The sequence below is a fragment of the Vulpes vulpes genome, chromosome 1 (assembly GCF_048418805.1).
Source record: "Vulpes vulpes isolate BD-2025 chromosome 1, VulVul3, whole genome shotgun sequence".
Taxonomy (NCBI): domain Eukaryota; kingdom Metazoa; phylum Chordata; class Mammalia; order Carnivora; family Canidae; genus Vulpes; species Vulpes vulpes.
In genome coordinates, this window is record NC_132780.1 from 94,675,109 (window position 1) to 94,703,074 (window position 27,966).

General features: G+C 37.6%; 2 protein-coding genes across 5 annotated transcripts in view; one reads left to right on the forward strand and one right to left on the reverse strand.

Annotated features, from left to right (window-relative positions):
• The window catches only part of SLC2A12 (solute carrier family 2 member 12), an 86,845-nt gene that overhangs the window by 49,678 nt on the left and 9,201 nt on the right, over window positions 1-27,966 (forward strand). For 2 of the 4 annotated variants that reach the window (XM_072720544.1, XM_025997857.2), the window contains exon 5: window positions 3,644-5,838. The exons of the other annotated variants lie outside the window; for them this stretch is intronic. In XM_072720544.1, the coding sequence (XP_072576645.1) occupies window positions 3,644-3,797 (154 nt within the window). In that variant the 3' untranslated portion in view covers window positions 3,798-5,838. Of the gene's footprint in view, window positions 1-3,643; window positions 5,839-27,966 lie in introns of those variants that run through there. 4 annotated transcript variants of the gene reach the window in all.
• TBPL1 (TATA-box binding protein like 1) overlaps window positions 5,839-27,966 on the reverse strand; it is a 38,853-nt gene continuing 16,725 nt past the window's right edge. The window contains exons 2-7 of the mRNA XM_025997859.2: window positions 16,355-16,533; window positions 13,677-13,759; window positions 13,452-13,515; window positions 10,745-10,848; window positions 10,546-10,640; window positions 5,839-8,106 (exon numbers count right to left, since the gene is read on the reverse strand). Of these exons, the coding sequence (XP_025853644.1) occupies window positions 8,027-8,106; window positions 10,546-10,640; window positions 10,745-10,848; window positions 13,452-13,515; window positions 13,677-13,759; window positions 16,355-16,489 (561 nt within the window). The 5' untranslated portion in view covers window positions 16,490-16,533 and the 3' untranslated portion in view covers window positions 5,839-8,026. The remainder of the gene's footprint in view (window positions 8,107-10,545; window positions 10,641-10,744; window positions 10,849-13,451; window positions 13,516-13,676; window positions 13,760-16,354; window positions 16,534-27,966) is intronic.

The following is a 27,966-nucleotide window of genomic DNA, read 5'->3' on the forward strand; positions in this document are numbered from 1 at the left end:
CACATTTCCATAACCTTACACACCAACCCACACACTAGTGTTTGTATCTAAATACACCATCATCCCTCTGGATTCTCTCTCTTAGCTCCATCATTCCTATGTTACGCTCTCATCAATTCTCCAACAGTTTTCTCTGCTCACCCCTGTGTCACGCACATTTTACCTAACTGGATCTCAACTTCTCCCCAGCATGGAAACCTTGTATGATTTTTCCCCCAACTAAAAAAAAATATGGTCTTAATTCCATTTTCCTCTTTAACTTCTGCTGTTTCTCTGCTACCATTTATAGCAAAGTTCTAGAATGAATATACATGGGCATCAGTTCCTCTTTTCCCGTTCTCTCATGAACCTGCTCCAGTGAGACTTTAATGGCCACCACTCTAGTGAAATTGATCTTTCTAACATCCCACTTACTGCTATATTGCCAAACCCAGGGGTCAATGCTCATTCTTCATCTTAATGGCTAGCATGGCGACCATCTCCAGATCTGGACCGAGGTGAGCATGCCCTTCTTCCTGAAATAATTCCTTCCCTGCCTTTGGGGACCTGCCTCCTGGTTGTCTGCTATCAGCCGCTCTGTCAACATCTGCTGGTTCCATCTTGGAAAGCCACTATTTTAAAGATTTCATGCCCTAAGACTTAGTTCTCAGACCACTTCTCTATCAGCCTTACTGGCTTATTGATCTCCAATAAAGTTATTCAACGAATGAATGAATGACTTCAGTATAAGAGTAAGGCAATGAATTCGTTAAGATGACACTTGAATTTTTAGCTTGAGAAATTGCATGGCTGGTTAAGATAAGGCAGCCAGAAAGAGACCTAGGTTTCAGGGATGGAGAGATGTTTTAGATCCATTCATTTTGAGATGTCCATTAGGCATCAGGTAGATGTACCATGAGTCAGCCACTGGATATATAACAAGTCTGAGATGCTGGAGACCCTCAGGGATAGGGTCAGACTGTGGAGGCCATGCCTTTGTAGGCAATGTTTAGGTTGTGGAGTAGATGACATCTAGTCAGAGAGCAGAGAGAAGGGAATGAGGTCCAGGACCAAGCCCTGGGTTAATCCAACATCTGGCGATCAAGCAGAGGAGGTGACAGTGAGTTTGGAGCAAGGCCAGGAGACCATGGTATCACTGAGGCCAAAAGAAGTGTTCTAGGAAGGTGGGACCAGGTGGTGCCGAATGCTCTGGAGAGGTCAGGTACCAAGAGGGAGGTGAGCGCAGGTCTGTCAGGCACAGTCTCCGTGGAGTGAGAGGACAGAAAGATTGAGGCTTGAGGAGGGACAGGAAGTTCCTGAAGTGAGGAAGTCGGCTACCATCCACTTTGGAGTTCTGCCAGGAAGAGGAGCAAACAGGATGGTCACATCCTACATCGGCACTTCTGCTCGCCCTGGGAGCCCTCCGCTTCCCAGCAAACCCTCTCGAGTAGCTGCACTTTGGCCAGTCTTCGGCCTGGCCGAGACCTAAAATCCGCGGAGTAGCCGTGTCCTCACTTGCTCTGCTCAGGCCCTTTACCCTGCCTTCCTGCCTCTTCATTCAGGCACAACCTAACGCCGATTAAACTGTTTCTTTGCTTATTTCTCCCCTGCATCCGAGGGGCTGAATGTGGCCGAGGAAAACACACAACTGTGCCCACAGCCTGGCTTTCGGCTTTCGAACCTAAGCCTCCCGGAGCAGGTCTTCGGGAACGTCCCGCAGGCAAGCGGTTGCCCGGAGCTGACCTCCCTCCTCTCCAGCGGCTCCTTCTCAGCCCACCCTGCTCGAGCCGCACCCCTCCCTCCCTTTCAGTTCCCTAACAGCAGAAGTGGAGGTAAAGCGCCCTCCTGCATGTCCCCAGCCCGTCTTACGGCAAAGGCCAGCTCTCCGTCACCGATCCTCCCCTTCCACGAGGTCATCACGCCGTCGGGGGCGCCTCCAGACCCCAGGGCCCTCCAGGTGCCGAACTCTTCCCTGCCGGCTGCTCATTCTCCACGGCCAGTCCGGCCAGTCCGCTGTCCTCACCTCCTATTCTTCCTTAAACTCCACTCGGACTTTCTCATTTTCTTTCTGCTGAGGCTACTTATGACCTCCACGTTATACACCCCAGTCCCTGTTACTTGACTTCCCCGGAGCACCCGCCCAGTTCCTCACACTCCCTACTTTCAAACATTTGTTTCCACTTGTCTTCTGGAATATCACACTTCTCTGCTTTTCCTCCTACCTCATTAGTCACTCTGGTATCTTTTGCTTCCTCCTCCTCCTCTACACTAAGTACAGTAGTGCCCAGGACTCAGTCCTTAGAACTGTGCCGATATTGCCTACATTCACTTCTTAGATCTGTCCCTAAGGCATTATAAGCCAAAGTGATGATTCCCAAATGTGTACCTCTAGGTGTTGACCTTTTACCTGACTTTCCACTTTCCAGATCTGCCTATTTTACATCATTGGTAAGCATCTGTCGCTTAAAAGGACCTACACAGAACCCTGGATTCCCCGTCCTGTTCCTCCACAGGCCTTCTGCTTGGGGGTTGTGCAAGGGGCTCCTCGGGCCAGACACCTAGGACTCATCCATGATAAAGCCCACCTCTACCCAAGTCTCGTTACATCTGTTAACAAAACATACCATGAATCTGACATTTTCAACCAGTACCATGCTCAGTCCCTACCATCTTTTACCTGAACTAGATTAACCTCTAAATTGGTCTTCCAGCCCCTGCCCTCTAGGGTCTATCCTCATACAGCAGTTGATCTTTTAAAAAATGCCACTCTTCAGCCCCAAGTCCTGTGGTTCAAATTACATTTCGAATAAAATGCATATACTCTACGGCCGCCAGCTACCGCTCTCATCTCACTGGTCATTTATGTACGAGCCATGCTCGCTCTGTAAACACGGGGCTTCCTCCTTGTTTCCGGCCAAATGTTCCCTGAGTGATGCCAGCGGTATGATACAGTCATCTCCCACCCGACTATTTTCATTATTTTTTCCTCTGTTTACTTTTCTCACTTTTACGACTTGAAATTATATGCTTATGCACTTGTGTCCTTTAAGAGGTAAGCTCCTGGAAAGCAGGAGTCCACAGCCACTCTCTCAGTACCTACCGTAGTACCAGGCACACTGTGGCCACTTGAGTAACTGCTTAAATTACAGGAAAATTTTTTTGAAGGAGGAGGTTCAGAGATGACCTTACTTTGTTTTTAAATAAAAATAAAATACTAGGGCATACGTTTATGCTGATGGGAATAATGCTGTAGAAAAGAATTTGATGCAGTAGAAAGTTGATAATGGCGAAGGCAGACAACGTATGCATAAATACTGGCATATTGCTAGTTTGAGAAGAGGGAAAAATAAAATGGGCTCTGGGATATTATCTCCATTAGTTCTATGTCATCCTGTCCTTGGACTCTGCAGATAGGAATGCCTTGATGGTATTCTGCGAAGTCACCCTCCTCACCTTACGCTTTGCATGAGATTGACCAAAGTTCGGTGGTATAGTGAATTTCATGACACATCAAGGCTTTGCAATAGAAATGTCTTTTTGGCTCAGCTAAAATATTAAGGCCTCAAAGCAATAAAAAAAAAAAAAAATAGCCTGTACCTTTTTTTCCCCCCTAAGTACTATAGACTAAGAATGACATTTTCATTAGTGCCTCTTTCTCTTTCAGGAACTATGTGAAAAACAACATTTGTTTTATGAGTCATCATCAAGAGGAATTAGTGCCAAAACAGCTTCAGAAAAGAAAACCCCAAGAGCAGCTCTTGGAGTGTCAAAAGCTATGTGGTAGGGGGCAACCGAGGCAGCTTTCTCCGGAGACCTAGTGGCCTCAAATGTTGACAAAGTACAAGAACAATTAGAAGGGTGTCTTTGTACCGATACACATTGCCTACTCCCATGTTTTTCTCCTTAGTGTCACGAAGCTAGTTTTAAAAAGACACCCTGAAACTATAAAGACAAACTTTAACCTCCACCTCTCCAAAGGTAAACGAGGTATAAGATCCCAAGTGGTCTCTTTCTTACTCTGCGTAGGATACCAGGTGAAAAAAATACTGGCTAGTTCAACACTTTCCACCTTTTTCACAGAGCAGCCTTTGAAAAACTATGAACTAGTAACGCGATCAACTTTTGCCTTAAGGTTTGTATGTACAGAGGCCAGTTGCAGCTTTATTATTCAGACACATATTACATGGCTTGAACACAAGCTTAGTTTTTTGCCCACTAAGACAGTACTTGTATTGGGCCTCTGTAAAAAAGAAATAGGACACAACATGGATAATTGCACCTGTGTTCTAGATTAGGATAGGATTCTGGCTAGGAATTCAGTGATAATTCCTAATTATAGTTCAACACGTACAAAGATTATGCAGCTTATTTTATGACTATGAACTACAGTGTAATGCAAAATACTGTTTTATGAATTATATATATATAAAATGTTAAAAAAGAAACAATTCCGCAATAGTTGAGAAAAATAAACATTTTCCCATCCATTTAAAAAAATATGAACAGAAAGGACAATTTCCAAATCCTGGGACCATTTTTATTTAGTAGTGCCTGTTAGTAAAACATTAGAAAAGGACTCAGGCCATTAGGTTATTGATCCAAATCTCTATAATCAATTAGGTTTGAGTTACTAGGTCAAACTTCTAAAACTCTTTATAAGGCTTTCTTGATGGCTTAATGGCGATCCATTGGTTTCCTGCAATTGTTTGCACTCCTCAGGAATATCACTACCTCAGGTTACAGCATACTGGCTGTAACTGATGCTGACTTCCAGATGACTGCAGATGTAGTGAGTGACACTCAGACATCAGGACAGTTCCCTCACTATTGTTCTCCTCTATGATGAAACGGAGGTCACCAAGGGTACCAGAAACTTGGGTTTTTCCCCACACAACAATGAATTGCTCTCTTCTGCATTTCTCCAGTTGAATATTAGGACTTGGTGAGGCATTTTACCGCTTTGGATATGACAGAAAATCTACAATAAAGAATCTCAATCTACTTAAGTAGTAACCCCTTAAATTACTATTATAAGCTATGGGAGGCACACAAAAACTTACATGAACAACCTAACTTGAAAAAGAATAAAACATTATGATTGGCCTGAAGAAGAATCCTAAGAGCCAAAACTCTGTTTAGGTTGGAACCTTCCTACTGGCCCCTAATGAACTGTTCCAGTTTGATAAAAAGGTGGATGATCTAGTAATTCCCCTACAACAAAGTGGAAAGCCTATAAATCTATGTCAGGAATAGGGACAGTGTAATCGCAGAGACTCAGGAGAATGACGGAAAGTGCTGATTCTGAAATGTATTATATAATGAAAACTGGCAGGGAAAGCTACCAGGTAGGAAGATGTGAGATCGTATTTGTACCACAGCACATTTCCTATGCAAGTGAGGACAAGTTTTTCGTTTTTTATTTTGGAAGGAGAAGGAAAAGTCTGTTCTGTAGAGGATCAATTTAAGAAATTTATGATGAATCCTCAGTGGAATTATATGCCAAGGTTATTCTTTAAAAATCAAGATAGGTAATTGATATGATTTTTTTTGTCAAGCATCACAGATTGTGAGATATTTAACAAAACTGTTACAGGTTTCCTTCGAAGTTCAAACACCATATATACACATTACCAATTTCTTGTTTTAGCCATTCATCCTAAATGGGTAGGAAACTGTTCATAACCTTTAGGAGGTTTATCACTAGTGATTTCAACTTCAGTATCTTAAACACTCTAATATTTTTCTTTTATTATCCTGAGTCTGTAACTAAATTAATTCTGTCTTCAAATTTTTACCCAGTACGCCTCTAATCAGAGCTCTTTGATTTTCAAAAATAAAAAAAAGGGGGAATACTTACAATTTGTGTGTATATATTCACAGTTTTTATTTATAAAAAAATTTACAGCACTTGTGAAGAGCCAGCAGAAGACATCAGACACGCTCATTCTTACCAGCTTTGTTAAGTTTAGAGGGTTATCCATGACACTTTGCCAGGTGATGCTCACATGGCAGCCCTGAAACCTGAACTGGTTAGATTGTCTTTCTTCTCTTCTGAGAAAGCATTTTGATGAGCTACTGATCTACCTACTTTTCAAGTCACTTGAATACTGAAAATATTACAACATCTGGATCTGCACGTTGGCCATATAATGATGTTTTCTGACCCTTTCCTGTATTTTTTTTTTTTGTAAATGTTACAAAACAGGTCACTTAATACTGTTAGTTAAAGCTAAGTGGAAAACCTCAATTTTTAAAAATAGTCTGCCCAGAACCTGTGACTTCTTTACTGAACTGTCTCCTCCTCTATATTTTATGAGGTTTATCCTATCCTACTGGATCTTAAGATGAAACAAATAAACATAATGTAGAAAAAAAAGAGTGAGTGAGAGAGAAAGAGAAGCTTGAAAACCACAATTAAATCTTTCACAAGGAAGAAAATATAAAAGTTAGCCTTTGCCCCCCTGACTTAAGTGTGAGAGGCACAGTAGGGAAAGGCATTGAGAGAAAAGATAAAAATAAGTATAAAATAATGTATGTTGGTCAGTGCAGTATGTAGCTAGGTTTGGAAGACTTTATAATATGGTAAGGAAAATGAACTAGAATATGGAGGACAAGATGTCGCAATTTTTCATGAAACTTTCAAAACATTTTGGAAATCCAAGTTTTAGTGGAAGATGGTGTTGGAATCTTGTCTCTATGAAGTTACTACTAAGAAGCTAATTGGACTCTCCACTTAGCTCTATTTCTAAGTGAAATTATTGTTGCTTATGCAAAACTCCTAATCCCAAGTGGTAGCACAAGTGCAGCCTGATCGGGTATGACTGCCCCCAGGCTTGGGGGTGAGCCAGAGGGCCAAAGTTTCACAAATGCATATTTATTGTAACTTTCAGAGGAGCAATCCCAGATACTGAATAGTCACTCTTCAGCTCCATTAAATAAGACATAGCAAGGGGAAAGACACATCTTGCAAAATGGCTTTCAAGTTCAAGTTGAACTATATTATAATTATACCGTTGGCACAGAGGCAGCTTGTGGGCACTTCTTGTTAAAATAGCACAATGTATCAACTTCTGACAAAACTCTTAGGATAGCATTCAGCACCAACCTAAGATGACTACTGTCCTACAACTAAAGTTGAGTCTTACCAGAATAACAAAAGCACATATGAGGTACAACCCATCACAGCTTCTTTCTCATATCCATCTTGTAGTAGGTACAAGGTCTTGCCTTTTAAAACTACACTTCTGTAACTTTTAAAAGATAGTTAACATTTTCTATCATATTAAATTAGCAACAGAAAACATTATGCTTAACCTATAAAGTTCTACTCTGGTTTGCTCCCTAGAATTTATATACATTTTTATTTCTAATCTGCAAGAAAAAAATTCCTATTCGATATTTGGTAACAGAGCAGTAAAAGATACTATACACATGTGGCATATATTTACAAAATACACTTCAAAAAGAAGCCAACACACTTTAGCAAAAGTCTAAGCTTGCATAGATTAAAAAGAAAAAAAAAAAGAATTACGAATACAATTTTTGTTAAAATAGAAAATGGGGAATAAAAGTTGCAGAATGGATATGAAGAGAGATCTTTTGCAAACTTTTATTTGTGCACATTCAATTGAAAAAGATAACTTTTACAGGTTCTTTGGTGCCCATATTCAGCATACAAAAATGTAAAAGACTATTCACAAATAAAACACATTAGCTCAAACTGGGAAAAAATAATGACACTAACGAAACAGTTTAAGGTAGTGCACACTGTGACAGCTCTGCTTACGGGGACATGAGAATTACTGCGAAAATAAATAGAATGTCCTTTTGTAAAAGCAGCAATGTCATGTCTTGTAAACTTCCTTTTTATATTACAGCAAGGTCTGAAATAAAACCCAAAGGGCCTGGAGCTCACACTGCAGCCATGAATGAATATAAGAGTCTATATCCTCAATTACTGTTGGTCCAGTTTTCCTTTTGTTTTGAGTCCAATGTGCGGCAGGTTTTAAAAGGTGCTCAGTTAGGTTCTAACCAGTTGAGTGATGGATTATAAAATTTCTTTCCTGCTTTCAAACACAAATGGGTAGATCTGTTCCACAGCGGTAGCAACAGCCTTTACGTTGGGCCCTGTAACAAACACGATGGAGGAAGGGGTGAGGAGAGCACCAGGAATGTGGGCTTCCCAGAACTGAACACATAGTTCAAACCATTGGATTAACTGCTTTAATTTTTTTTTTTTTTTTACGATTTTATTTATTGAGGATCCCCAGGTGGCTCAGCAGTTTAATGCCTGCCTTCAGTCCAGAGTGTGATCCTGGAGTCCCGGGATCAAGTCCCACATCAGGCTCCCTGCATGAAGCCTGCTTCTCCCTCTGCCTGTGTCTCTGCCTCTCTCTCTCTCTCTCTCTCTCTCTCTCTGTCTCTCATGAATGAATGAATGAATGAATGAATGAATAAATAAATAAATAAATAAATAAATAAATAAATAAATAAATAAAGATTTTATTTATTTATTCACGAGAGAGGCAGAGACATAGGCGGAAGAGAAGCAGGCTCCACACAGGGAGCCAATCCCAGATCCCAGGATCATGCCCTGAACTGAAGGCAGATGCTCAACCGCTGAGCTACCCAGGCGTCCTGGATTAACTGCTTTAAAAAAGGTCTACGCTTCACATAATTATAAGGTCATAATATAAGCCAAGAGAAAAATTTTTTTCTGAGCCATTAAAGGAAATCGGAAACACAAAATGATGTTATTCACCCCGTTTTAGGGCATGAGTGTGAAGACCATGCCTATAAAAATCACATCTAATACCACTGTTGGATGCCAATTAGAGGAAGAGATGATGAATGGCACTAGACATTCCGGTCACTATCCTTTTAGGCACTGTCGAATGGCTTTTGGTCAGGCTACTGCCTATGCTCACAGGAGTACTGGGGAACTCAGTAAAGTTAAACAAAGCTGCTTCCAAAGTACTAGAAAGCCAGAGAGCTGTTATTAACTACATGGTCTAAAACTCCCTTGGATCTACTAGTACTCGCTACCCACCACATGTTTATTATTAATCTGCCCATTTATCTTCATAGCTTACTCAATAAATAGGGAAACACACGGGTGGGAAAGAGGTGACAGTATGTATAAATTAATCCATATAATGCTAGGAATAACTGTTTAAAAATGTAATCTATTTAAAAAGCTAAAAAGAAACATAAAAAGACAATGAAAATATTTTCATAAAACTTATATTGAGTAAAAAAATGGTTTCACTCAAGTACACATTAATTCTTTTCATAGATCCTGAAAACACATATATTGTACCTGCTGTGAACTCTTTGAAGGTACTGACCCCATGTTATCTGGGTCTGCTCCTTCCTGATTTCCCTTCTCCTCCCTCCCATAGGATAGTGCTCTGCCTATGGGAACCACTCATTATCTGTTCACTGAATTGTTAATGTTTCACAGGATGTTCCATATGTAAATATATAATGTATACTAATTAATCCAGCAGATTGCCTTCAGTTTATTATGTTGTTTAATTATCTATTCACTCAGTAAATACAGATTTTACCTATGCATCGTAAACTCTATACTTAGTAGGGACTTACTGATCCACAGACTTTGGGATTTCTCAGAAGTCTGGGCTCCAAAATGTAGAAAGAGATGGCTGAAAGAAGGGAACAGATGGATTTGTTCTCCATCCCTCCATTTTAATATTGAGGCATGACGCTGGCAGGAGGCTTTAAAAGTCTCCAAGGAAGATGTGAAAATTCATAGGGTGAGTCGAAACTAAGCTTATTTGTTGAGAGTCTTAAGGTGTCAATAATATGTATTTTCCTCTAAGGACTGAAGGAATAAAAAGAAAAATCCAGGAACACCACGAAATTTCCCTGAACTCAACTTAGCCAAAAATTGGGCCGGACTCCCAAGGGATGTTTCTGTACAATTTATAAACACAATATCTTTAAAACCATCCTGTGTGCTAATGCTATCTATGCCTAGTTTTATGAAACCATCCCTTCCAAACACTTAGGACTCAAAAGATACAGAAAAGATACATGTAAGACGTGACAAATAGGTACCAATGATATTTGAATATTTTACTTATGTAAAACCTCTTTACGATGTTTGTAAAATGGGTTTCTCTTGAATATTTTAAATGCAAGACACCATAAATTTTTAAAAAATCATGCTATGAAAATATATATTAGAATATTCCTAATAGCTCCAAACGGGAAACTATCCAAATGCTTACAGACAATATATTCATATACTGTGTATTATACAGCAATAAGAATGATCTATAACTACTATATTATGGGATAATATGTATGAATCTCACTATAATAATAATCAATGAAAGAAGAGAGATCCCAAGGAGCATATATAAGGTTTTGAAGTAGTAGATAAAAGTAGGAGAAGCTAAACTACAGTGTTAAAAGTCAGGGGACTGGTTTGAGGAGTAGAAGTGCCTAAAGTGGACAAATGAGACATTATTTCTATTTTGATATAGGCACCTCATTCAAACCATAACTGGTGATAAGCTTGGTTTCAATACCATAAAATACCTGTTACTGTGATACTCCCTGTTGAAAAAATCTGTAATGTAGCTCTTAGAGATTTTATCCGATAGCACACAGCAGGATGAAGTTCAGGTTCATAACTACCAAAAGAAAAAAGAAAAAAAAATCACAATTAATATAAATATTTACAGGCTGACAGGTAATTATAAATTTGGTAAGTTGTCTTGATTATTCAGAGACCTACCTGGCATGAGGTCTATTGTTCTTTGTGAATTCTGGCAAACGAATTTCAAACGGCATGTTACACACTGCCAAAACGTTAACGACCTTAAAATCTGTAAATATTACCTTTAGGAGAGAAGTACGACTCAATAAGTTATTTTAAAACAAAAAAATTACTCATTAGAAAAAAAACTGCTCATCAGAACAATTGTAAATAATTATTTCAATCCTTAAGAATAAGAGCAAGAAAGAACAAGTACATCTTAAACATCAATATTGTACTTTATCAGTGATTTCTTAATACCATACAGTTGACTCTTGAACAATACAAGGATTAGTATCCCTGGCCAGTCAGATGTCCATGCATAACTTCTGACTCCCCAAAAACTCAACTACTACTAGCCTACTGTTGACTGGAAGTCTTACCTATAAAACAGCCAATTAATACATATTTTGTATCTTATCTACTGTATTCTTACAACAAAGCTAGAGAAAATCATAAGGAAGAGAAAATACAATTATAATACTATACTGTGGTTATTTAAAAAAATCTGCCTGTACATGGATCTGCATAGTTCAAACCTGTGTTATTAAAGAGTCAACTCTAAAGGGAAATCAAAGGTCAAAAACCTCAAAAAATTAAACAAAACCTAGGATATTTGCAGTATTAAGACACCTAGGGTCTTTTGAATCTTATGTTTAATTTTCTTAATACTTTAAATGAGATATTTAATCTACTAGGATAGGATAAAGAAGAGGGATGAAAAAAATTAAAGCAGAGTTCTTCTCAAGAGTCAAAATGGAAAAGCTGTCACTTAAAAGTCAATAAATAATGAGCATACACTGAGCTCCAAGGTCAGACATTTTCTTATATGCAATAGAATAAAATGATATTTCTGTGAGTTTAGTGAGATGTTTGTTTTCTTTTGGGGGGACAGAGTGAGAAGATTGTGTTTGTAACTGGGGTTTTTTTCAACATTTCTAATGTTGTGCTAAGACAAGAAGCTCCAAGGCTGAGAAGGAACTTACTTCAGTCACTCCTACCAATAACTTGAATGGTTGTATCTTAGGTTTTGAAATGTCCCCAGTCAAACTACAGTTCTCCAGCAGAGTACTTGCATAAGGCAGTTGATGAATGTCACAAAACTGTCTCAAGTGGCAGCACCATCAGTCAAGACTCTCAGTACTGCCTCTTTCCTCATGCACCAACCAGCACTTCCAGGCCTTTCTAGCATGTTCCACCTCAATGAAGACTGAAGAGGTCAGAAAGAAACTCAACTTTCCACCACTGCTCATTCAAATTTCACACAGCTTGGGCCCACCTCTTTGGGGCTCACAGCTCATCTTTACCTTTCTTTCATTTACTCATCATTTGCAAGTGACATAACAAGTCCATAATATGTACTAACTTTTACTTAAATTTATGCCTCCATAAAATTATACTTGATAAACTTAACCTGCCAGACTTGATACTCTGCCAAAGAGTATCATTTTACATGTGAGAGCCCACCACCCAGTGTCTACTTTTTGTGGACTAAACCACGGATTTGACACAGGAAACCAATCTTATAAATGTCCCTTTTCATATGATGTGCATTTTGTTTTGGATTTGTGTCATTTTATTTTTTTAAAGATTTTATTTATTCCTGAGAGACACAAATGGAGAGGCAGAGACACAGGCAGAGGGAGAAGCAGGCTCCCCAAGGGCGGGATCATGCCCTGAGCCAAAGGCAGATGCTCAACCACTGATCCACTCAGGCGTCCTGGATTTATGTCATTTTAAATACATTATGATTGATTTTACAGAATACAGCCTTTCCTGAGTTCTTATACACAGGTGTGTAGTTGGTATTAGTTATTCATGTCAATTCTTTTCAACTTACAACATCATGTACAGTTATTTCTAAAGCACAGATATATATAAATTCTGCATATTTTTAAATAATTACAATTCCCTGTTCTAAAAAAAAAAAATAAATAAAAATAAATAAATAAATAAATAATTACAATTCCCTGTTATAATGGTAATGTTCTCACTAACCATAATATGTAGGAACACTGTTTACTCTTAGCTGTACAATGCATACATCTATGCAAATTCCATTCTTTTTTTTTTTCTTTAAGATTTTATTTACTTATTCATGAGAGACAGAGAGAGAGAGACAGAGACACAGGCAGAGGGAGAAGCAGGCTCCATGTAGGAAGCCTGATGTGGGACTGGATTCCAGGACCCTGGGATCACGCCCTAAGCCAAAGGCAGACACTCAACTGCTGAGCCACCCAGGTGTCCCCGCAAGTTCCATTTTAATATCTTTTCTCTTCTTTATAATTTATGTGATAGCTATCTATAAATAAAAACAAATGCGCTTTAACTTTTTAAACATAGGGCCCTACACCCTACTCATCATCCCAACATACCACTCTTGAGATAATCAAAAATGAGATTTTTTTGGTGTGAAGTGAACAACCTAAAGAGTTGAAGAGGCAGTTCACTTGTAAGGCAACAAGTCTCTCAATGAGCAAGGGGTTAGTGAAAAAGCCAGGATCATTTACAAGTACACACATGGGTGAGAGCTTACTATGAAATTTTTGTACTGAAGGACAGTAAGAAAAAGGCCAATCATGAGAAGAGTATCTGTGTGATTTCTTTAGTCTATTACATTAAAACATTTAACTTTACAAATTAAATCCATTAATATTTACAGTTTGGATGTTTTTTAAAATGTTACCTGAAAACCTAATTTCTGCAGGCTGCGAGCTAAACGTCTGGCACCAAATTTAGCTTCTTCTTCACTATGGTTTTAAGGAAAGAAAAAGATTATCAGTCACACAAGAAATAAATTTTATACTGACAAACATGACAAACTGTACATATAATTTTAAGTCTAGAAAAATGTCCTTTCCATGAAGGAAAAATTAAAAAATTAAAATAAAAAAATCCAAGTAAAATTTACCTTGTTGCTCCAGTGCAAATAATTTTTCCTGAGGACCAAATTGTAGCTGTAATTCTAGGTTTTCTAAGCTTCATTAATACTTTCTGCAATAAAAAACAAAAACAAAAACAAAAAAACCATGGTTACATACTAAGTGTTAATTTTCACTTATGGCTCTACTCTATGTGGCCATTTTATTTTAAAAAATATTTTATTTATTTATTCATGAGAGACACAGAAAGGGAGGCAGAGACACAGGCAGAGGGAGAAGCAGGCTCCACGCAGGGAGCCCGACGTGGGACTCAATCCCAGGACTCCAGGATCACACCCTGAGCCGAAGGCAGACACTCAACCACTGGAGCCACCCAGGCGTTCCTGTTATGTGGCCATTTTAATAAAAGTTTTACTACTCAAAGCTTACCCAAGACTGAAATAATTGTTCTCCAAATCATCCATTCTGAAATCAAGTATCATACTTGAACACAAAGAATGTATTAATTCAAAAGAACATTAATTAGGGATCCCTGGGTGGCGCAGTGGTTTGGCGCTTGCCTTTGGCCCAGGGCGCGATCCTGGAGACCCGGGATCGAATCCCACATCAGGCTCCCGGTGCATGGAGCCTGCTTCTCCCTCTGCCTATGTCTCTGCCTCTCTCTCTCTCTCTCTGTGACTATCATAAATAAATAAAAATTAAAAAAAAAATTAAAAAAAAAAAGAAATTAAAACAAAAAAACAAAAAAAACAAAAGAACATTAATTAAAAATATAAGGTCTGTACAAATCTCTTACTATATATTTGAAATCAATGTACTTCAAGTATGGAAACTTCAGCTCTCATTCCTCTCGGGACACATAACTGGAATTTGCAATTTGCATGGATCCTTAAGCATGCTGAACCTATTCACGCCTTGGGAATTTTGCAGTAATTGTTATTAACTTCATCTGGAATATTCTTCCTCAATATTCTCACTTTCATTCAAGTCTCTCATCAGATGTCAGCTAGACTTCCCTGACACTCCACCAAAGCACCCATCCCTTCATTGCTCATCATCTCCTATACTGCTTTATTCTGCTTCATGGTACTCAGCACTATATTGTATCTTACAGTTGAGATGCCTACTACATACTTAAGTTCAATATACAAATCTTGAACACAGGAGAAATGTTGGATTCCTTAGATATGAAATGCATTTAAGGCTGTGGGTTTGAATGAAATTATCTACAGAGTGAACATAAATCAGTCAAGGACTAAGGTCCAAGAGAATAATGTGAAATTAAATTTGCATTGCGTTTTTTCATTTTTGAAAATATTATATAGCCATTATGTGTAGGAGAGAAATATTTACTGAATACTGTAACATATACATGAATTGAAAATTTCTCCTTGTTACTTTCTGAGTTTCACCCTTTCTTTGTAACATATCATATTATCAAACTAAAAAGCTATTAGGTCTGGAAGGATAAAATTAACCAAAGAGTCAAATTAAACTTGAACTAAATGATATTATAAAATTTCATACACAAGTAGCTGAAAAACACTGAGTTCGTTCTGCATTTAATTCTTTCACCACCACCTTATTGATCAACACAGCTTTTTCAATCAACCCTCTACAAAAAATGTCTTTCCTGTCACATGGCATGCTCAAGTTCCAACATAGTATTGGGCATTTTACTCTCTAAACTTCTTAGCAGACATATTTATTCCTTTGTTTAGGTGATGACAGCATCACTGATGAACTTGAAAATCCTTAATTGTGAGTCACTGCAATTTTTAGTTGAATTGAATTAACCTTAACTTAGTTTCTAGTATAAGAGCTAATGATAATTCACTGAGGTATACTGGCACATAATTTTTAGAGCTTAGAGCCTTCATATACATCCATAATTTTCATAATAAATGTATCAGATATATATCTCAACATCATTTGGTTTATAAAAGCCGATAAACACACATTGTCATTTGTAATGTTAATCTCAGTAAGCTTAAAAGCAAGCTATGCATGCTTTCATTTTAAATATTACAGGTCTAACAAAAACTGAAATTTAAAGTATCTAGCTAGGTTATGATATGAACCATATTATTTTCAGCTATTTGTTACTAAAGAATACCTACTATTTTGGCTAAATATAATACAAAAATTACAACATATAAGGGCATCATTCATATCATATATCATTCATGTAACTGAAAAAATATACATATTTAAGATTTATTTGAGAGAAAGTGAGAGGGGAAAGAGAGGATGGGGAGGGAGACAGAGAAACTTAAGCAGACTCTGAGCTGAGAGGAGAGCCTGATGTGCGGCTCGATCACATACATGACTCTGAGATTACAACCTGAGCTAAAACCAAGAGTCTGACACTTACCCGACTGTGCCACCTAGGTGCCCCTAAAAAATTATATTTGTGTAAGTATGCACTACATATAAATGTCCCCTTCTTCATTTAAAAGAAATTGAGAGAACAATAAAATTCTAGTAGCCTGTGAGTCCTTTGCTAAGACTTGGAGATCGGGAACATCCAGAAGTGGACACTTAGGGGAGGAGGGGCCACTCTCCAGGGCTCAATGTTATATTCAGTACAGCTGGCACATGGGAAGGTGCTTATAAACTAGCAGTATAGTGAATGTATTTTAGAACATGATTCACAGGACAATAAAATTAGTCTATGTGGCACACATACCAAAATTTAGATACTTACTCCAACATCACGTTTATAAATTACATTTGCTCCTTCCAAAGCAATCTTCCTTAAGTTCAAATGGCATCTTGTTCTAAAAACACAGACTACATTTGTAATTAGAATGTCCAATGCAACATCACTGTCTGCATCCATTGGGGTAGTTTAAAAACTTAGCTTCCCACCACGAAGATCACATCCTGAGAAATAAAACAAAATAAAGTAATTAAATATTCTGTTAATTTGTTTTTCACAAAGTCTTGAAAATTAAAATATAAGAAATGAATTATATTATGTATTTTTCAAAGGTCACTCCAACCAAATCATGTCCCTTCTGTTTCCCATTTAAAAAGTTACTTTTAAAAAGATAACAAACACATCATATAAAATCTTTCAAAAGCTGGTCCTAATTTTTATTCCTTATAATAAGTAACTTTTACACCCCAGGAATTTACCAGACTTATCTCGTGCTACTTGCCTTTGCAACCACTATGTTTCAGGCATATCACAGTTATGGCAATTCTCGAAATACACCAAGTTCAAGGGCTGGACTTTGTGGTCCTGATGTCCAGCCATTCATGGTATTATAGTCCACCTCATACAATGTTGCCAGGGCTAAAGGAAAGATAACCTATTTTTCCTCTACTTTGGATAGCCGGCTTACTTATTTAAAGGAGCAGAAATATTAATTATATTATTAGAATAATTGTTAACAGGTTTTTCTCATTTACTAGCCATTCATTCATTATTCACTTATCGAGTGCGTCACTGAGGACACCAGAGAAAAAAATGAATTCAGACAAAATCTTTTGTCTTCAAGGAGCTCTGGCCAAGAGCCCAACATCATTTTTGTCAAGATCACAGTCTTCCAAAATATACCTTTCAAAACTGTGATATGAGCATTTCTAAAAACAAACAAAAATGAGTCCTAGTTTTTAGTAAGTATATGACCCATATCCAGCTAAAAAAATTATCTTTGACTAGGTTTCCATTTTTATAGATTTTATTTATTTATTGAAAGAGAGTAAGAAAAAGAGTGTAAGTGGGGGGAAGGGCAGAGAGAGAGGGAAAGAATCTCAAGCAGACTCCATGCCCAGCACAAAATTGATGTGAGGCTTGACCTCACAACCTTGAGATCATGACTCAAGCCAAAACCAAGAGGCCAAAGCTCAACAGACTGAGCTACCTACCCAGGTGTCCCTAGGTTTTAACTTCTTAAAAACAAGTAACAGTAATTCAGCTTATTTAACCCACAGAAAAACCGGAAAACAGTAATAATACCATTGTAATGACTTTTAAGATTCCTTGAAGCAGCAACATGAAAAACGAATATTCTTTATAAGGATTCAAATTATTATACGATTAAAATAATGAAGATGATGAGACACCTGGGTGGCTCAGTGATTTAGTGTCTGCCTTTGGCCCAGGGCCTGATCCTGGGGTCCCAGGATCAAGTCCCGCATCAGGGTGCCCACAGGGAGCCTGCTTTTCCCTCTGCCTGTGTCTCTGCCTCTCTCTCTGTGTCTGTCATGAATAAAAATAAAATTTAAAAAAGAATTAAAAAAAAAAGAAGATGCCAAGAGTTTCAATAAAGAAAATTCAAGCTTGTTTTCTTGTCTTTTAGTATCTGATAGAACACAAGTCAGACCAAGCCTTCTAGCACCTCTCTAGGATGAAGGAGCATTCAGCTCTGTGTACCCCTTGTATCTCAGGTTCATCAAGTTTTCTCACATTTATATTCCCTTTAATCTGCTTATTTTGTTGTTGTGTACGTCTGAGCAACCTCAAATAATTTTTATGTACAAGGAGTGGGGCAGGGATAACAATGGATAAAAATATGGGTACACAGGTTAATAAAGAGGACTGAGGCAGTTATCAATACTGATCTTAAAAGTGGGATCAGTATCTGACTCACCACTTATCAGTTATTAAACCTGACAAGTTATGCACTATGTCTGGGCCTCAGTCTTCTCATCTGTGGCATGGAATATAGTACCTTACCAGAAAGTATTGTGGGGGTTATATAGAACGTATCAAAAGTACTTAGCGTATATATCTGGTAATAATAACACAAAAATGACAGTTAATATAGATCAAACAAGTTTAAATCAAAAGGCAGAATAGCGATACCTTAGTATCACTTTCCATGATTATATTATTACCCAGATACTCCACTACTCTATTACTCTAGTAATAATAGATACTACGGTAGAGTATCTGGGTAATAATCTAGATATTTAACCTAGACCTCACCAGGTTTCCTATGTTCCTATAGAAACTGTGAAATAATGTAAAGAGGCTTTTAGTTGCTTACCTCAACATCCATTCCACCCTTCCTTCACAATGAACAGAACCCAAGAGAATCTAGCTGGGTACACTGTGGGAGGACTAAAATATGACACATACTTTTAAGGCTCCCTGGAATAGGTACAGCCAAGAGGCCACATGGTCCCGTCATGGTTAATGTAAAATGAATGGTTTTATGTCTTTTGGGAAGAAAAGACTGCTTAGAGTGACCAAGCTAAGCCAGCAAAGACCCCTTTGGCCTTTCCACCCTTTTTCACTTTTAATGTCTGGAGTTGGATGTAAAAGTTGGAGCTCAAGTAGCCATTTGGGATCATTAGACTATGTGATAAGGATAGTGGAACAGGAAAACAGAAGCCTGAATTCCCAGTAGAGTGAAACTCCTTATTATCCCTGCACTTCCTAATGCCAGACTTGATGATGTGAGAGAAAGATCAATTTCCATCTCAAGGCCCTCACATGTTGGATTTTTGTTATATGTCACTAAATCTAATCTTAATGGCTACACATTCCATGGGATAGGCTACAGAAAGCACTACCTAAAGAGAAACTATGTCAAATTTACTGTTTCACATAGATTTTTCTTTTCATCAAACAGGTTAAAACAAATTAAGGGGAGAATACAAGGGCAATATATAGGGTAAAAATAAGTCAAGAGAGTAGGTGTAAAGCAAATCTTGGTGAATGCAAAGCCTTGAAATTAATCCAAACAGAGCTTAAGCAACTCTAAAAACATAGTTTATCTTAAGTTACTCAATGTTCATGTTTTACATGAATATAATCTGGCAAGCAGCTTCAGAAAATACTATTGCTCTCATAGGTTTTAGATCAAGGATATAATATGAAGTCAGTATTTAAAAAAGAAAGAGGCATCCTACATGAAAGATTACACATTTTTGAAAGATTACAAACAAACAAAAAAACCCTACTTGCAATTAATTTGTCTATCCTGTAAGAGAGCAGTGCTGGATATTAACAAAGATTCACCCCACAGTTAACATCATATTGAACGGTGAACAGTTGAAAGTTTTTCCTCTGAGATCAGGAAAAGGATGCCCACTCTCACCACTTATATTCAACATAGTATTGGAAATCCTAGCCAGAACAATTAGGCAAGAAAAAGAAAATGCATCCAAATTGGAAAGGAAAAAAGCCACATTGTCACTTTTTGTGGACATGATTTTATATATAGAAAACACTAAAGACTCCACCAAAACAGCTTTAACTGATAAATGAATTCAGTAAAGTTGCAAGGTACAAAATCAATATATAAAATCTGTTCTGTTTCTATACATTAACAACTATCAGAAAGAGAAACTTTAAAAACTCACTTTACAATTGCATCAGAAAGAATACCCAGGAATAAATTTAAACAAGAAGGTGAAAGACCTATACACTGAAAACTGTAAGACATTGAGATGAGAGAAACTGAAAACAAATACATGGATACAGCATACTAGTAGATTAAAAGAATTAATATTGCTAAAACGTCCATACCACCCCACAGCAATCTACAGATTCAATGCAATCTCTATAAAAATTCCAAGGATATTTTTCACAGATATAGAACAAAACACTCTAAAATTTGTATGGAACCATAAAAGCAATCTTGAGAAAGAACAAAGCTGGACTTGGTTTCAAACTATAGTACAAAGCTAGAATAATCAAAACAGTATGGTATTGGCATAAAAACCGGCACAGAGATTAATAAAACAGAATATAACTCAGAAATAAAACCCATGCTTATACAGTCAATTGATTTATGAAAAAGGAGGGAAAAATATACATTGGGGAAAAGACAGTCTCTTCAGCAAATGGAGCTAGGAAAACTGGATAGCTACGTTCAAAAGAATGAACCTATACTATCTTATACTATGCACAAAAATTAACTCAAAATGGGTTAGAGATGTAAAACCTAAAACTAGAAAACTAGAAAAAAAGCAGGTGATAAGTTCCTTGATACCAATCTTTGCAGTGAATTCTTGGATCTAACTATTTTTTTAAAGATACTTATTTATTTGAGAGAGGGAGAGAGAGACAGCACTCATGGGGGTGGGGGTGGCGGCAGGGAGCAGAAGGCGAAGAAGCAGCAGGATCTGCACTGAACAAGGAGCCATACCCAGACTAGGGCTCCATCGTAGGACCCTGAGATCATGACCTGAGCCGAAGTCAGACACTTAACCAACTGAGCCACCCAGGCTCCCCTGAGTTTTGGGTCTAATTTTAAAAGCAAAGGTAACAAAAGCAAAAACAAACAAATGAGAGATACATCAACCTAAAAAGCTTTTGCACGGCAAACAAAATGAAAAGGCAACCTACTGAATGGGAGAAAACAGTTGCAAATCATATATACCCAGTAAGAGGTAAATATCCAAAAAATATAAAGAACTCCTATAATTCAATAGCAAAAATCACAATCTAATTAAAAAATGGGTAGAGGAGGGACACCTGGATGGCTCAGCGGTTGAGCATCTGCCTTTGGCTCAGGTTGTGATCCCGGAGTTCTGGGATCGAGTCCCACATCGAGCTTCCTGCAGGGAGCCTGCTTCTCCCTCTGCCTGTGTCTCTGCTTCTCTGTGTTTCTCATGAATAAATAAATAAATAAATCTTAAAAAAAAAATGGGTAGAGGAACTGAAGAGACATTTTTCCAAAAAAGACATACAGATGGTCAACAAGCACATGAAAAGATACTCAATGTCACTAATCATCAGGGAAACACAAATCAAAACCACAATGGGATATCACTGCACATGTGTTAGAATGGTTGGCAACAAAAAGACAAAAAATAACAAATGCTGGTGAGGATGTGGAGAAAAGGGAACCTTTGTGCACTGCTGGTGGTAAAGTGGGATAGGTGCTATGGAAAACAGTATGGAGTTTCCTCAAAAAAATAAACACAGAAATAACATATGATCCAGCCATTCTGCTTTTGGATATTCATCTGAAGAAAAGGAAAACGTTAAATTGAAAAGATACATGCACCCCCATGTTAATCACAGTATTCTTTACAATAGCCAAAATGTGGATACAATTTAAGTGATCACACATCAATGAGTGAATGGATTAAAAAAATGTGGTATATGTATACATAAAGGAATACTTCTCGGCTATAAAGAACGAAATCTTGCCATTTGCAACAACATGGATAGATCTTAAAGGTATTATGTTGTGTGAAATTACTCAAAAATTTCACTTATATGTGGAATCTAAAAAACAAAACAAACACCAACAACAAAAGCAGAGACTAAAACAGAGAAGAAGCTGGTAGTTGTCAGAGGGGAAGATGGGTTTGGGGATGGGTGACATACAAGGAAATTAAGAGGTATAAATTTCCAGTTATAAAATAAATAATTCACTGGGATTAGAAGTACAGCACAGGGAATATTAGTCAAAAATACTGCAGTAACTTTGTATGGTGAGAGATGGTAATTACATTTATCATAAGCACATTGTAATGCATATACATGGGGAATCACTATACTGTACACTTCAAACTAATATAATATTGTATATGTTAATTATACTTCAACTAAAGAAAAGGTTAAAAGCAAGAAAGAAATACAACTACTGGAAAATAAGAAGCATGGAAATACAAATGACTTAAGCATTGGAACCAAGAAATCAATTAAATAACAGCCATAATACATAAGGAAGAAAATAATAAAAGTAGAAACAAAACCTTAAAAAGAAAACATGGTAGAAATGCAAAGAAAAATACAACTCAAATTTTTGAAATGTAAAACATTCCAATAGTTTTTTCATACAGGAAAATTAAATACTTTTCAATTTTTTGTACACTGTAGTAAAACAATATATATATTAGACTTATTACAAGAAAAATAAAGTTAATTCTATTTTGATTTCAATATAATTATCAATAACTTTCTCACTGCCCAAGGCCTAACATTAAGGCATGGTTTAATCAGGCATTTTGTCCTGTACCTCAAGGAAATGCCTAGTATGAGTTGTCAAATATTTTCTTCTAACAAAAAGCAAAGATCAAAACTGCACCTGTCCTAACTTCAGGAAATGTCCTATTTTTAGCTTTTTATTAAATGCAATTATAATTGTGGTCAAAAGTACAAACTTGCAATTATAAAAAAAAAATAAGTCGTGTGGATGTAATGTACAGTCTAGTCTGGTGACTAGTTAATACTACTGTATCCTATATTTGAAAGCTGATAAAAGAGATTTTAAAAGGTCTCATCACAAGAAAAAAAAATTGTAACTATGTGTGGTGATGGATGTTAACCACACTGTGGTGATTATTTTGCAACTCATACATATATTGAATCAAGTTGTATAACCTGAAACATAATGTTACATATCAACTGAATCTCAAAAATTTTTAAATAGTCCTAGAAAAAAGTGCATCATAGAAGCTGAAGCAGCTTCTTCCTCACTCAATGATTTTAGGGACAAGAACATGTGTGTTTTAGGATCTTTGACTTTCTAATGGTATTCAAAAACATTACTTTCAACAATCAGCACAAACTGCAACCTTAAAAGAATTACTCGGAAAACACCGCCACCTCCTGGCTTTTAAGACAAAGTACATCGAAGACTACAGGTTTGGTTCCAGACCACCACAGTAAAGCAAGTAACTCAATAAAGCAAGTCAAATGAATTGTGTGGTTTCTCAGTACATATAGAAGTTGCATGACACCATATTGTAGTCTATTAAGTGTGCAATAGCATTATGTCTAAAAAATCAATTTATATACCTTATTTAAAAAGTATTTTATTGCTAAAAAATGCTAACCATCGTTTGAGCTTTGAGCAAGTCCATCTTTTTATTGGGGGAGGGTCTTGCCTGGATGTTGATGATTGCTGACTCACTAGGTGGTGGTTGCTGAAGGTTGGAGGCTGTGGCAATTTCTTAAAATACGACAACAATAAAATTTGCTGGATAGATTGGATCTTCCTTTTATGAACAATTTCTCTATAGCATGTGATGCTCTCTGATAGCATTGAGCTACCATTAGAACTTTCAAAAATGGGAGTCAATCCTCTCAATCCACTAAGTCTACTGCTTTATCAACTAAGTGTATGTAACATTCTAAATCCTTTGTTGTCGCTTCAACAATCTTCACCAAAGTAGATTTCATCTCAAAAAATGCTTTTGCTTATCCCTTAAGAAGCAACTCCTCACGCAAATTTTATCATCATGACATTGCAGAATTCAGTCACACCCTCAGGCTGCACTTCTAGTTCTCTTGTTTCTTCTATTGCACCTGCATTCACTTACTCCACAGAAGTCTTGGTCCCTTAAAGTCATCCATGAGGGCTGAAGTCCAACTCCTTCTAAACTATTTTAGATAGTTAATGTGGATATTTTGAGCTCTCCCCCCCCCCCCCAAATTACAAATGTTCTTAATGGGACGCCTGGATGGCTCAGGGACTGAGCATCTACCTTCGGCCCAGGGCGTGATCCAGGAGTCCCTGGATCGAGTCCCATGTCGGGCTCCCTCCCTGCATGGAGCCTGCTTCTCCCTCTGCCAGTGTGCCTCTCTCTCTCTCTCTCTCTCTCTCTGTGTGTCTCTCATGAATAAATAAATAAAATCTTAAAAAAAAATGTTCTTAATGGTATCTAGAATGGTGAATCTTCTGGAAGGTTTTCAATGTATTTTTTCCAGATCCATCAAAGGAATCACTCTCTGTGGCAGCTCTAGCTTTATGGAAATGTATTTCTTAAATAATAACACTTGAAAGTCAAAATGACTCCTTGATCCATGGGCTGCAAAAAAACTGTTGTGTGAACAGGCATAAAAAGAACATTAATCTCGCTGCACAACCCCATCAGAGCTCTTGGGTGACCAGGTGCCTTGTCAGTGAGCAGTATTTTGAAAAGAATCTTTTTTTTTTTTTCTGGTTCTTCAAAAGTGGGCTTAAAATACTAAGTCAAGTTGTGAACAGATGTGCTGTCATCTAAGCTTTGTTGTTCCATTTATGGAACACAGGCAGAGTAGACAGACATAGAGTAATTCTTAAAGGCCGTAGGGCTTTCTGAATGGTAAATAAGCACTGGCTTCAACTGCAAGTCACCAGCTACATTCTCTCCTAACTGAAGAGCCTAACCTCTGAAGCCAAGCGTTGACTTCTCCTCTCCAGCTATGAAAGCCTTAGATAGCATTTTCTTCAAACTAAAGCTGTTTTGTCTATATCTAAAATCTGCTGTTTAGCGTAGCCAGCTTCATGAATGATCTTAGCTGGACCTTCTGGAGAACTCACTGCAGCTTCTATAGTAGCACCTGCTGCTTCATCGTACTCTTGTTATAGAAATGGCTTCTTCCCTTAAACCTCATGACTAACCTCTGCTAGCTTCAAACTTTCTTCTGCGGCTTCCTCTCCTCTCTCAACCTTCACAGATTTGGCGAGTTAGGGCCTTGCTCTGAATTAGGCTTTGGCTTAAGGGAATCTGGTGGCTGGTTTGATCTTCTATCCAGACCACTAGAATTTTCTCCATATCAGCAATACAGCACATTATTGTGTTCACCAGAGTAGTACTCTTAATTTCCTTCAAGAACTCTTCCTTTGCATCCACTACTTGGCTTAACGACACAAGAGACCTAACTAGCTTTTGGCCTATCTCATCTTTTGACATGCCTTTCTCACTAAGCATAATCATATCTGGCTTTTGATTTAAAGTGAGAGCTGTGTAATTCTTCCCTTCACTTGAGCACTTACAGGTCTCTGTAGGGTTATGAACTGGCCAAATTTCAATACTGTTGTGTCTCAGGGAAAAGGGGGGTGCAAGGAGAGAGACAGGGGAATGATCAGTTGGTGCAGCAGATACGCACGTTATTTCTTGATTAGGTCTGCCATCTTACAAGGGTACATTTCATGGTGCCCCCAAAACACTTAGAGAGTAACATCAAAGATCACCATAACAAAAGAGGGTAATAAACAAGTCTGGAAAACTGAGAGACTTATCAAAGTACGGGAAAGATGGTGCCAATAGATTTGCTTGGTGCAGAGTTGTCACAAACCTTCCATTTGCCAAAAACACAGTATCTGTGAAGTGCAATAAAACTAGTTATGCCTGTACTACATTTTATATTTTCCATGCCAGAAAAGATATTTAAACTGAAAAGGGTACAATAAACAGGGTCATAAAAACAAGGCAAAAATACCCCTAAAATCCTGTAAAAAGCCAAAAGAACAAAACTAAATAAACCTGAGAAAAAGTAGAATCTAGCTACTTTAAGTGTATTCAAGTTGCATCTGAGGATACTGAGGGAAGGGCCTCTAATGCTCTAACCACCAAATTACCACCCATGATTTGAGAAATGGCAGAAGGAGGGGGAGACTGAATACAGACCAATCTATAAATAACACGAACCCTCATGGTCTGCTGGAAATTGTTCTTTTCTACAAGCAAGACATGCTATCCAAGTAATCTTATATTATTTTAAAAGCTCTCAAAACAGCACGTTAGGAAGTAGACGTTCTGTGTCCAGATTTCAACAGATTACATAGTCCCTCCACGCACGTCTGTGACCAAGCTAACGTTTTGCCTTTTAAAAAGACGGTGGGTTTTTTTTTTTGTTTTTTGTTTTTGCTGTTCTTTCACATCTATTTAATAGTATAGAAGAAAACTTACTTCTTAATTTTCTCTTCTGGAAATTGGTGGCATCACTGTACCTCCTAAGGTACTTTTAAAGATTAAATAGGTTATTTATGTCTAGTACATAGCATTTAGCATGTGTTCATTAAATGGCAGCTATTACTGTTTGATGGATTCACTGGTAATTGCATTTTATAATCAAATAGTATTATTTAATGAACTGACACAAAATCTGAGAAGTCCACATTAACAGACAGAAAAAAAGGAGATCACAACAGGTTAGGCAAGGGTCGGCAAACTATGGCCAATGGGCCAGTGGCTATTTTGTAAAAAAAAAAAAAAAAGTTGTTGTTGTTTTTTAAAAGAATTCATTTATTTATTCATGAGAAATACAGAGAGAGAGAGAGGCAGAGACACAGGCAGAGAGATAAGCAGGCTCCCCACAGGGAACCTGATGTGGGACTCGATCCCGATCCCAGGACTCTAGGACCATGCCCTGGGCCGAAGGCAGGTGCTAAATCACTGAGCCATCCAGGGATCCCGTAAAAAAAAGTTTTAATGGAACATGCCATTCTCAAGTATTTACCTAATGACTATGTGACACAGCTGAGCAGTTGTGACAAAGACCACATGACCCTCAAGTCTAAAAGAGTTACTGTCTGGTCCTTTAAAAGAAAAGTTTGTCAATTCCTGGGCTACCCCAGAGAGACAAAATCAATATAATAAAATGTAACATTGACAAATTTTAAAGCCCACGTTTTGTTTATTAAGATAAACATGGTTTGTGACTGAATCCTGGTTTGAACAAACGAGCTGCAAGCAGTATTTTGAAGGAAATCAGTACCTATCTGAGTGACAGATAATACTGGGGAATTACTGTTCATTTTGTTACATGCAATCATAGAGTGGTTATGGAGACAATATGCAATTGGGACGACCTACACTGAAATACAGAATAGCAGATATAATTGTATTGTAAAACCAAAAAATGTCATGTTACTGTTTCATCTCTTAACAACTATTAAAACTAGGTGATAGGTATACAGATACTTGTTATATATTCTTTCTATAATTATCTGAAAATTTCCATTAACACCTTTAAAAAAAAAAGATTTATTCACTCATGATAGACAGAGAGAGAGAGAGAGAGAGACAGAGAGACAGAGAGACAGAGAGAGGCAGAGACATAGGCAGAGGGAGAAGCAGGCTCCATGCTGGGAGCCCGACGCGGGACTCGATCCTGTGACTCCAGGATCATGCCATGGGCCAAAGGCAGGCGCTAAACCCCTGAGCCACCCAGGGATCCCCATCCGTAACACCTTTAAAGAATGTTTAAGAAAAAGACTTTACTTCACACTAGATCATACATGAAACTGTAATTACTTAAAAAAAAAAAAAAAAAAAAACCTAGGCTAGATAGGAGTCACCAGAGCAAAGAAGTAGTAGCCTTCTTTGTAACTGAAACATCTAGAATATCCTAACATAATTTAAAGAGGGCAATGATAACCAAATATCCAGAGGAAAGTCGAATGGCATGAGATACAAAAATAGAGTGTGAGGAAAGTCTCAGGACATTTAACACAGGAAAGAAAAGAGAGCAGTTGTTCTCAAGTATCTGAATAAAAAGGATACTGCAAACCAGTTAAAGTCACATGGAGCAGATCTCACGAAACCACACCAATAAACAAGTACCTGTAAAGCCGTTGCTCCACGGAAGAAAAGTATCAAAAAAAGAGGAGGCGGGGTTAGAGAATAAACCAA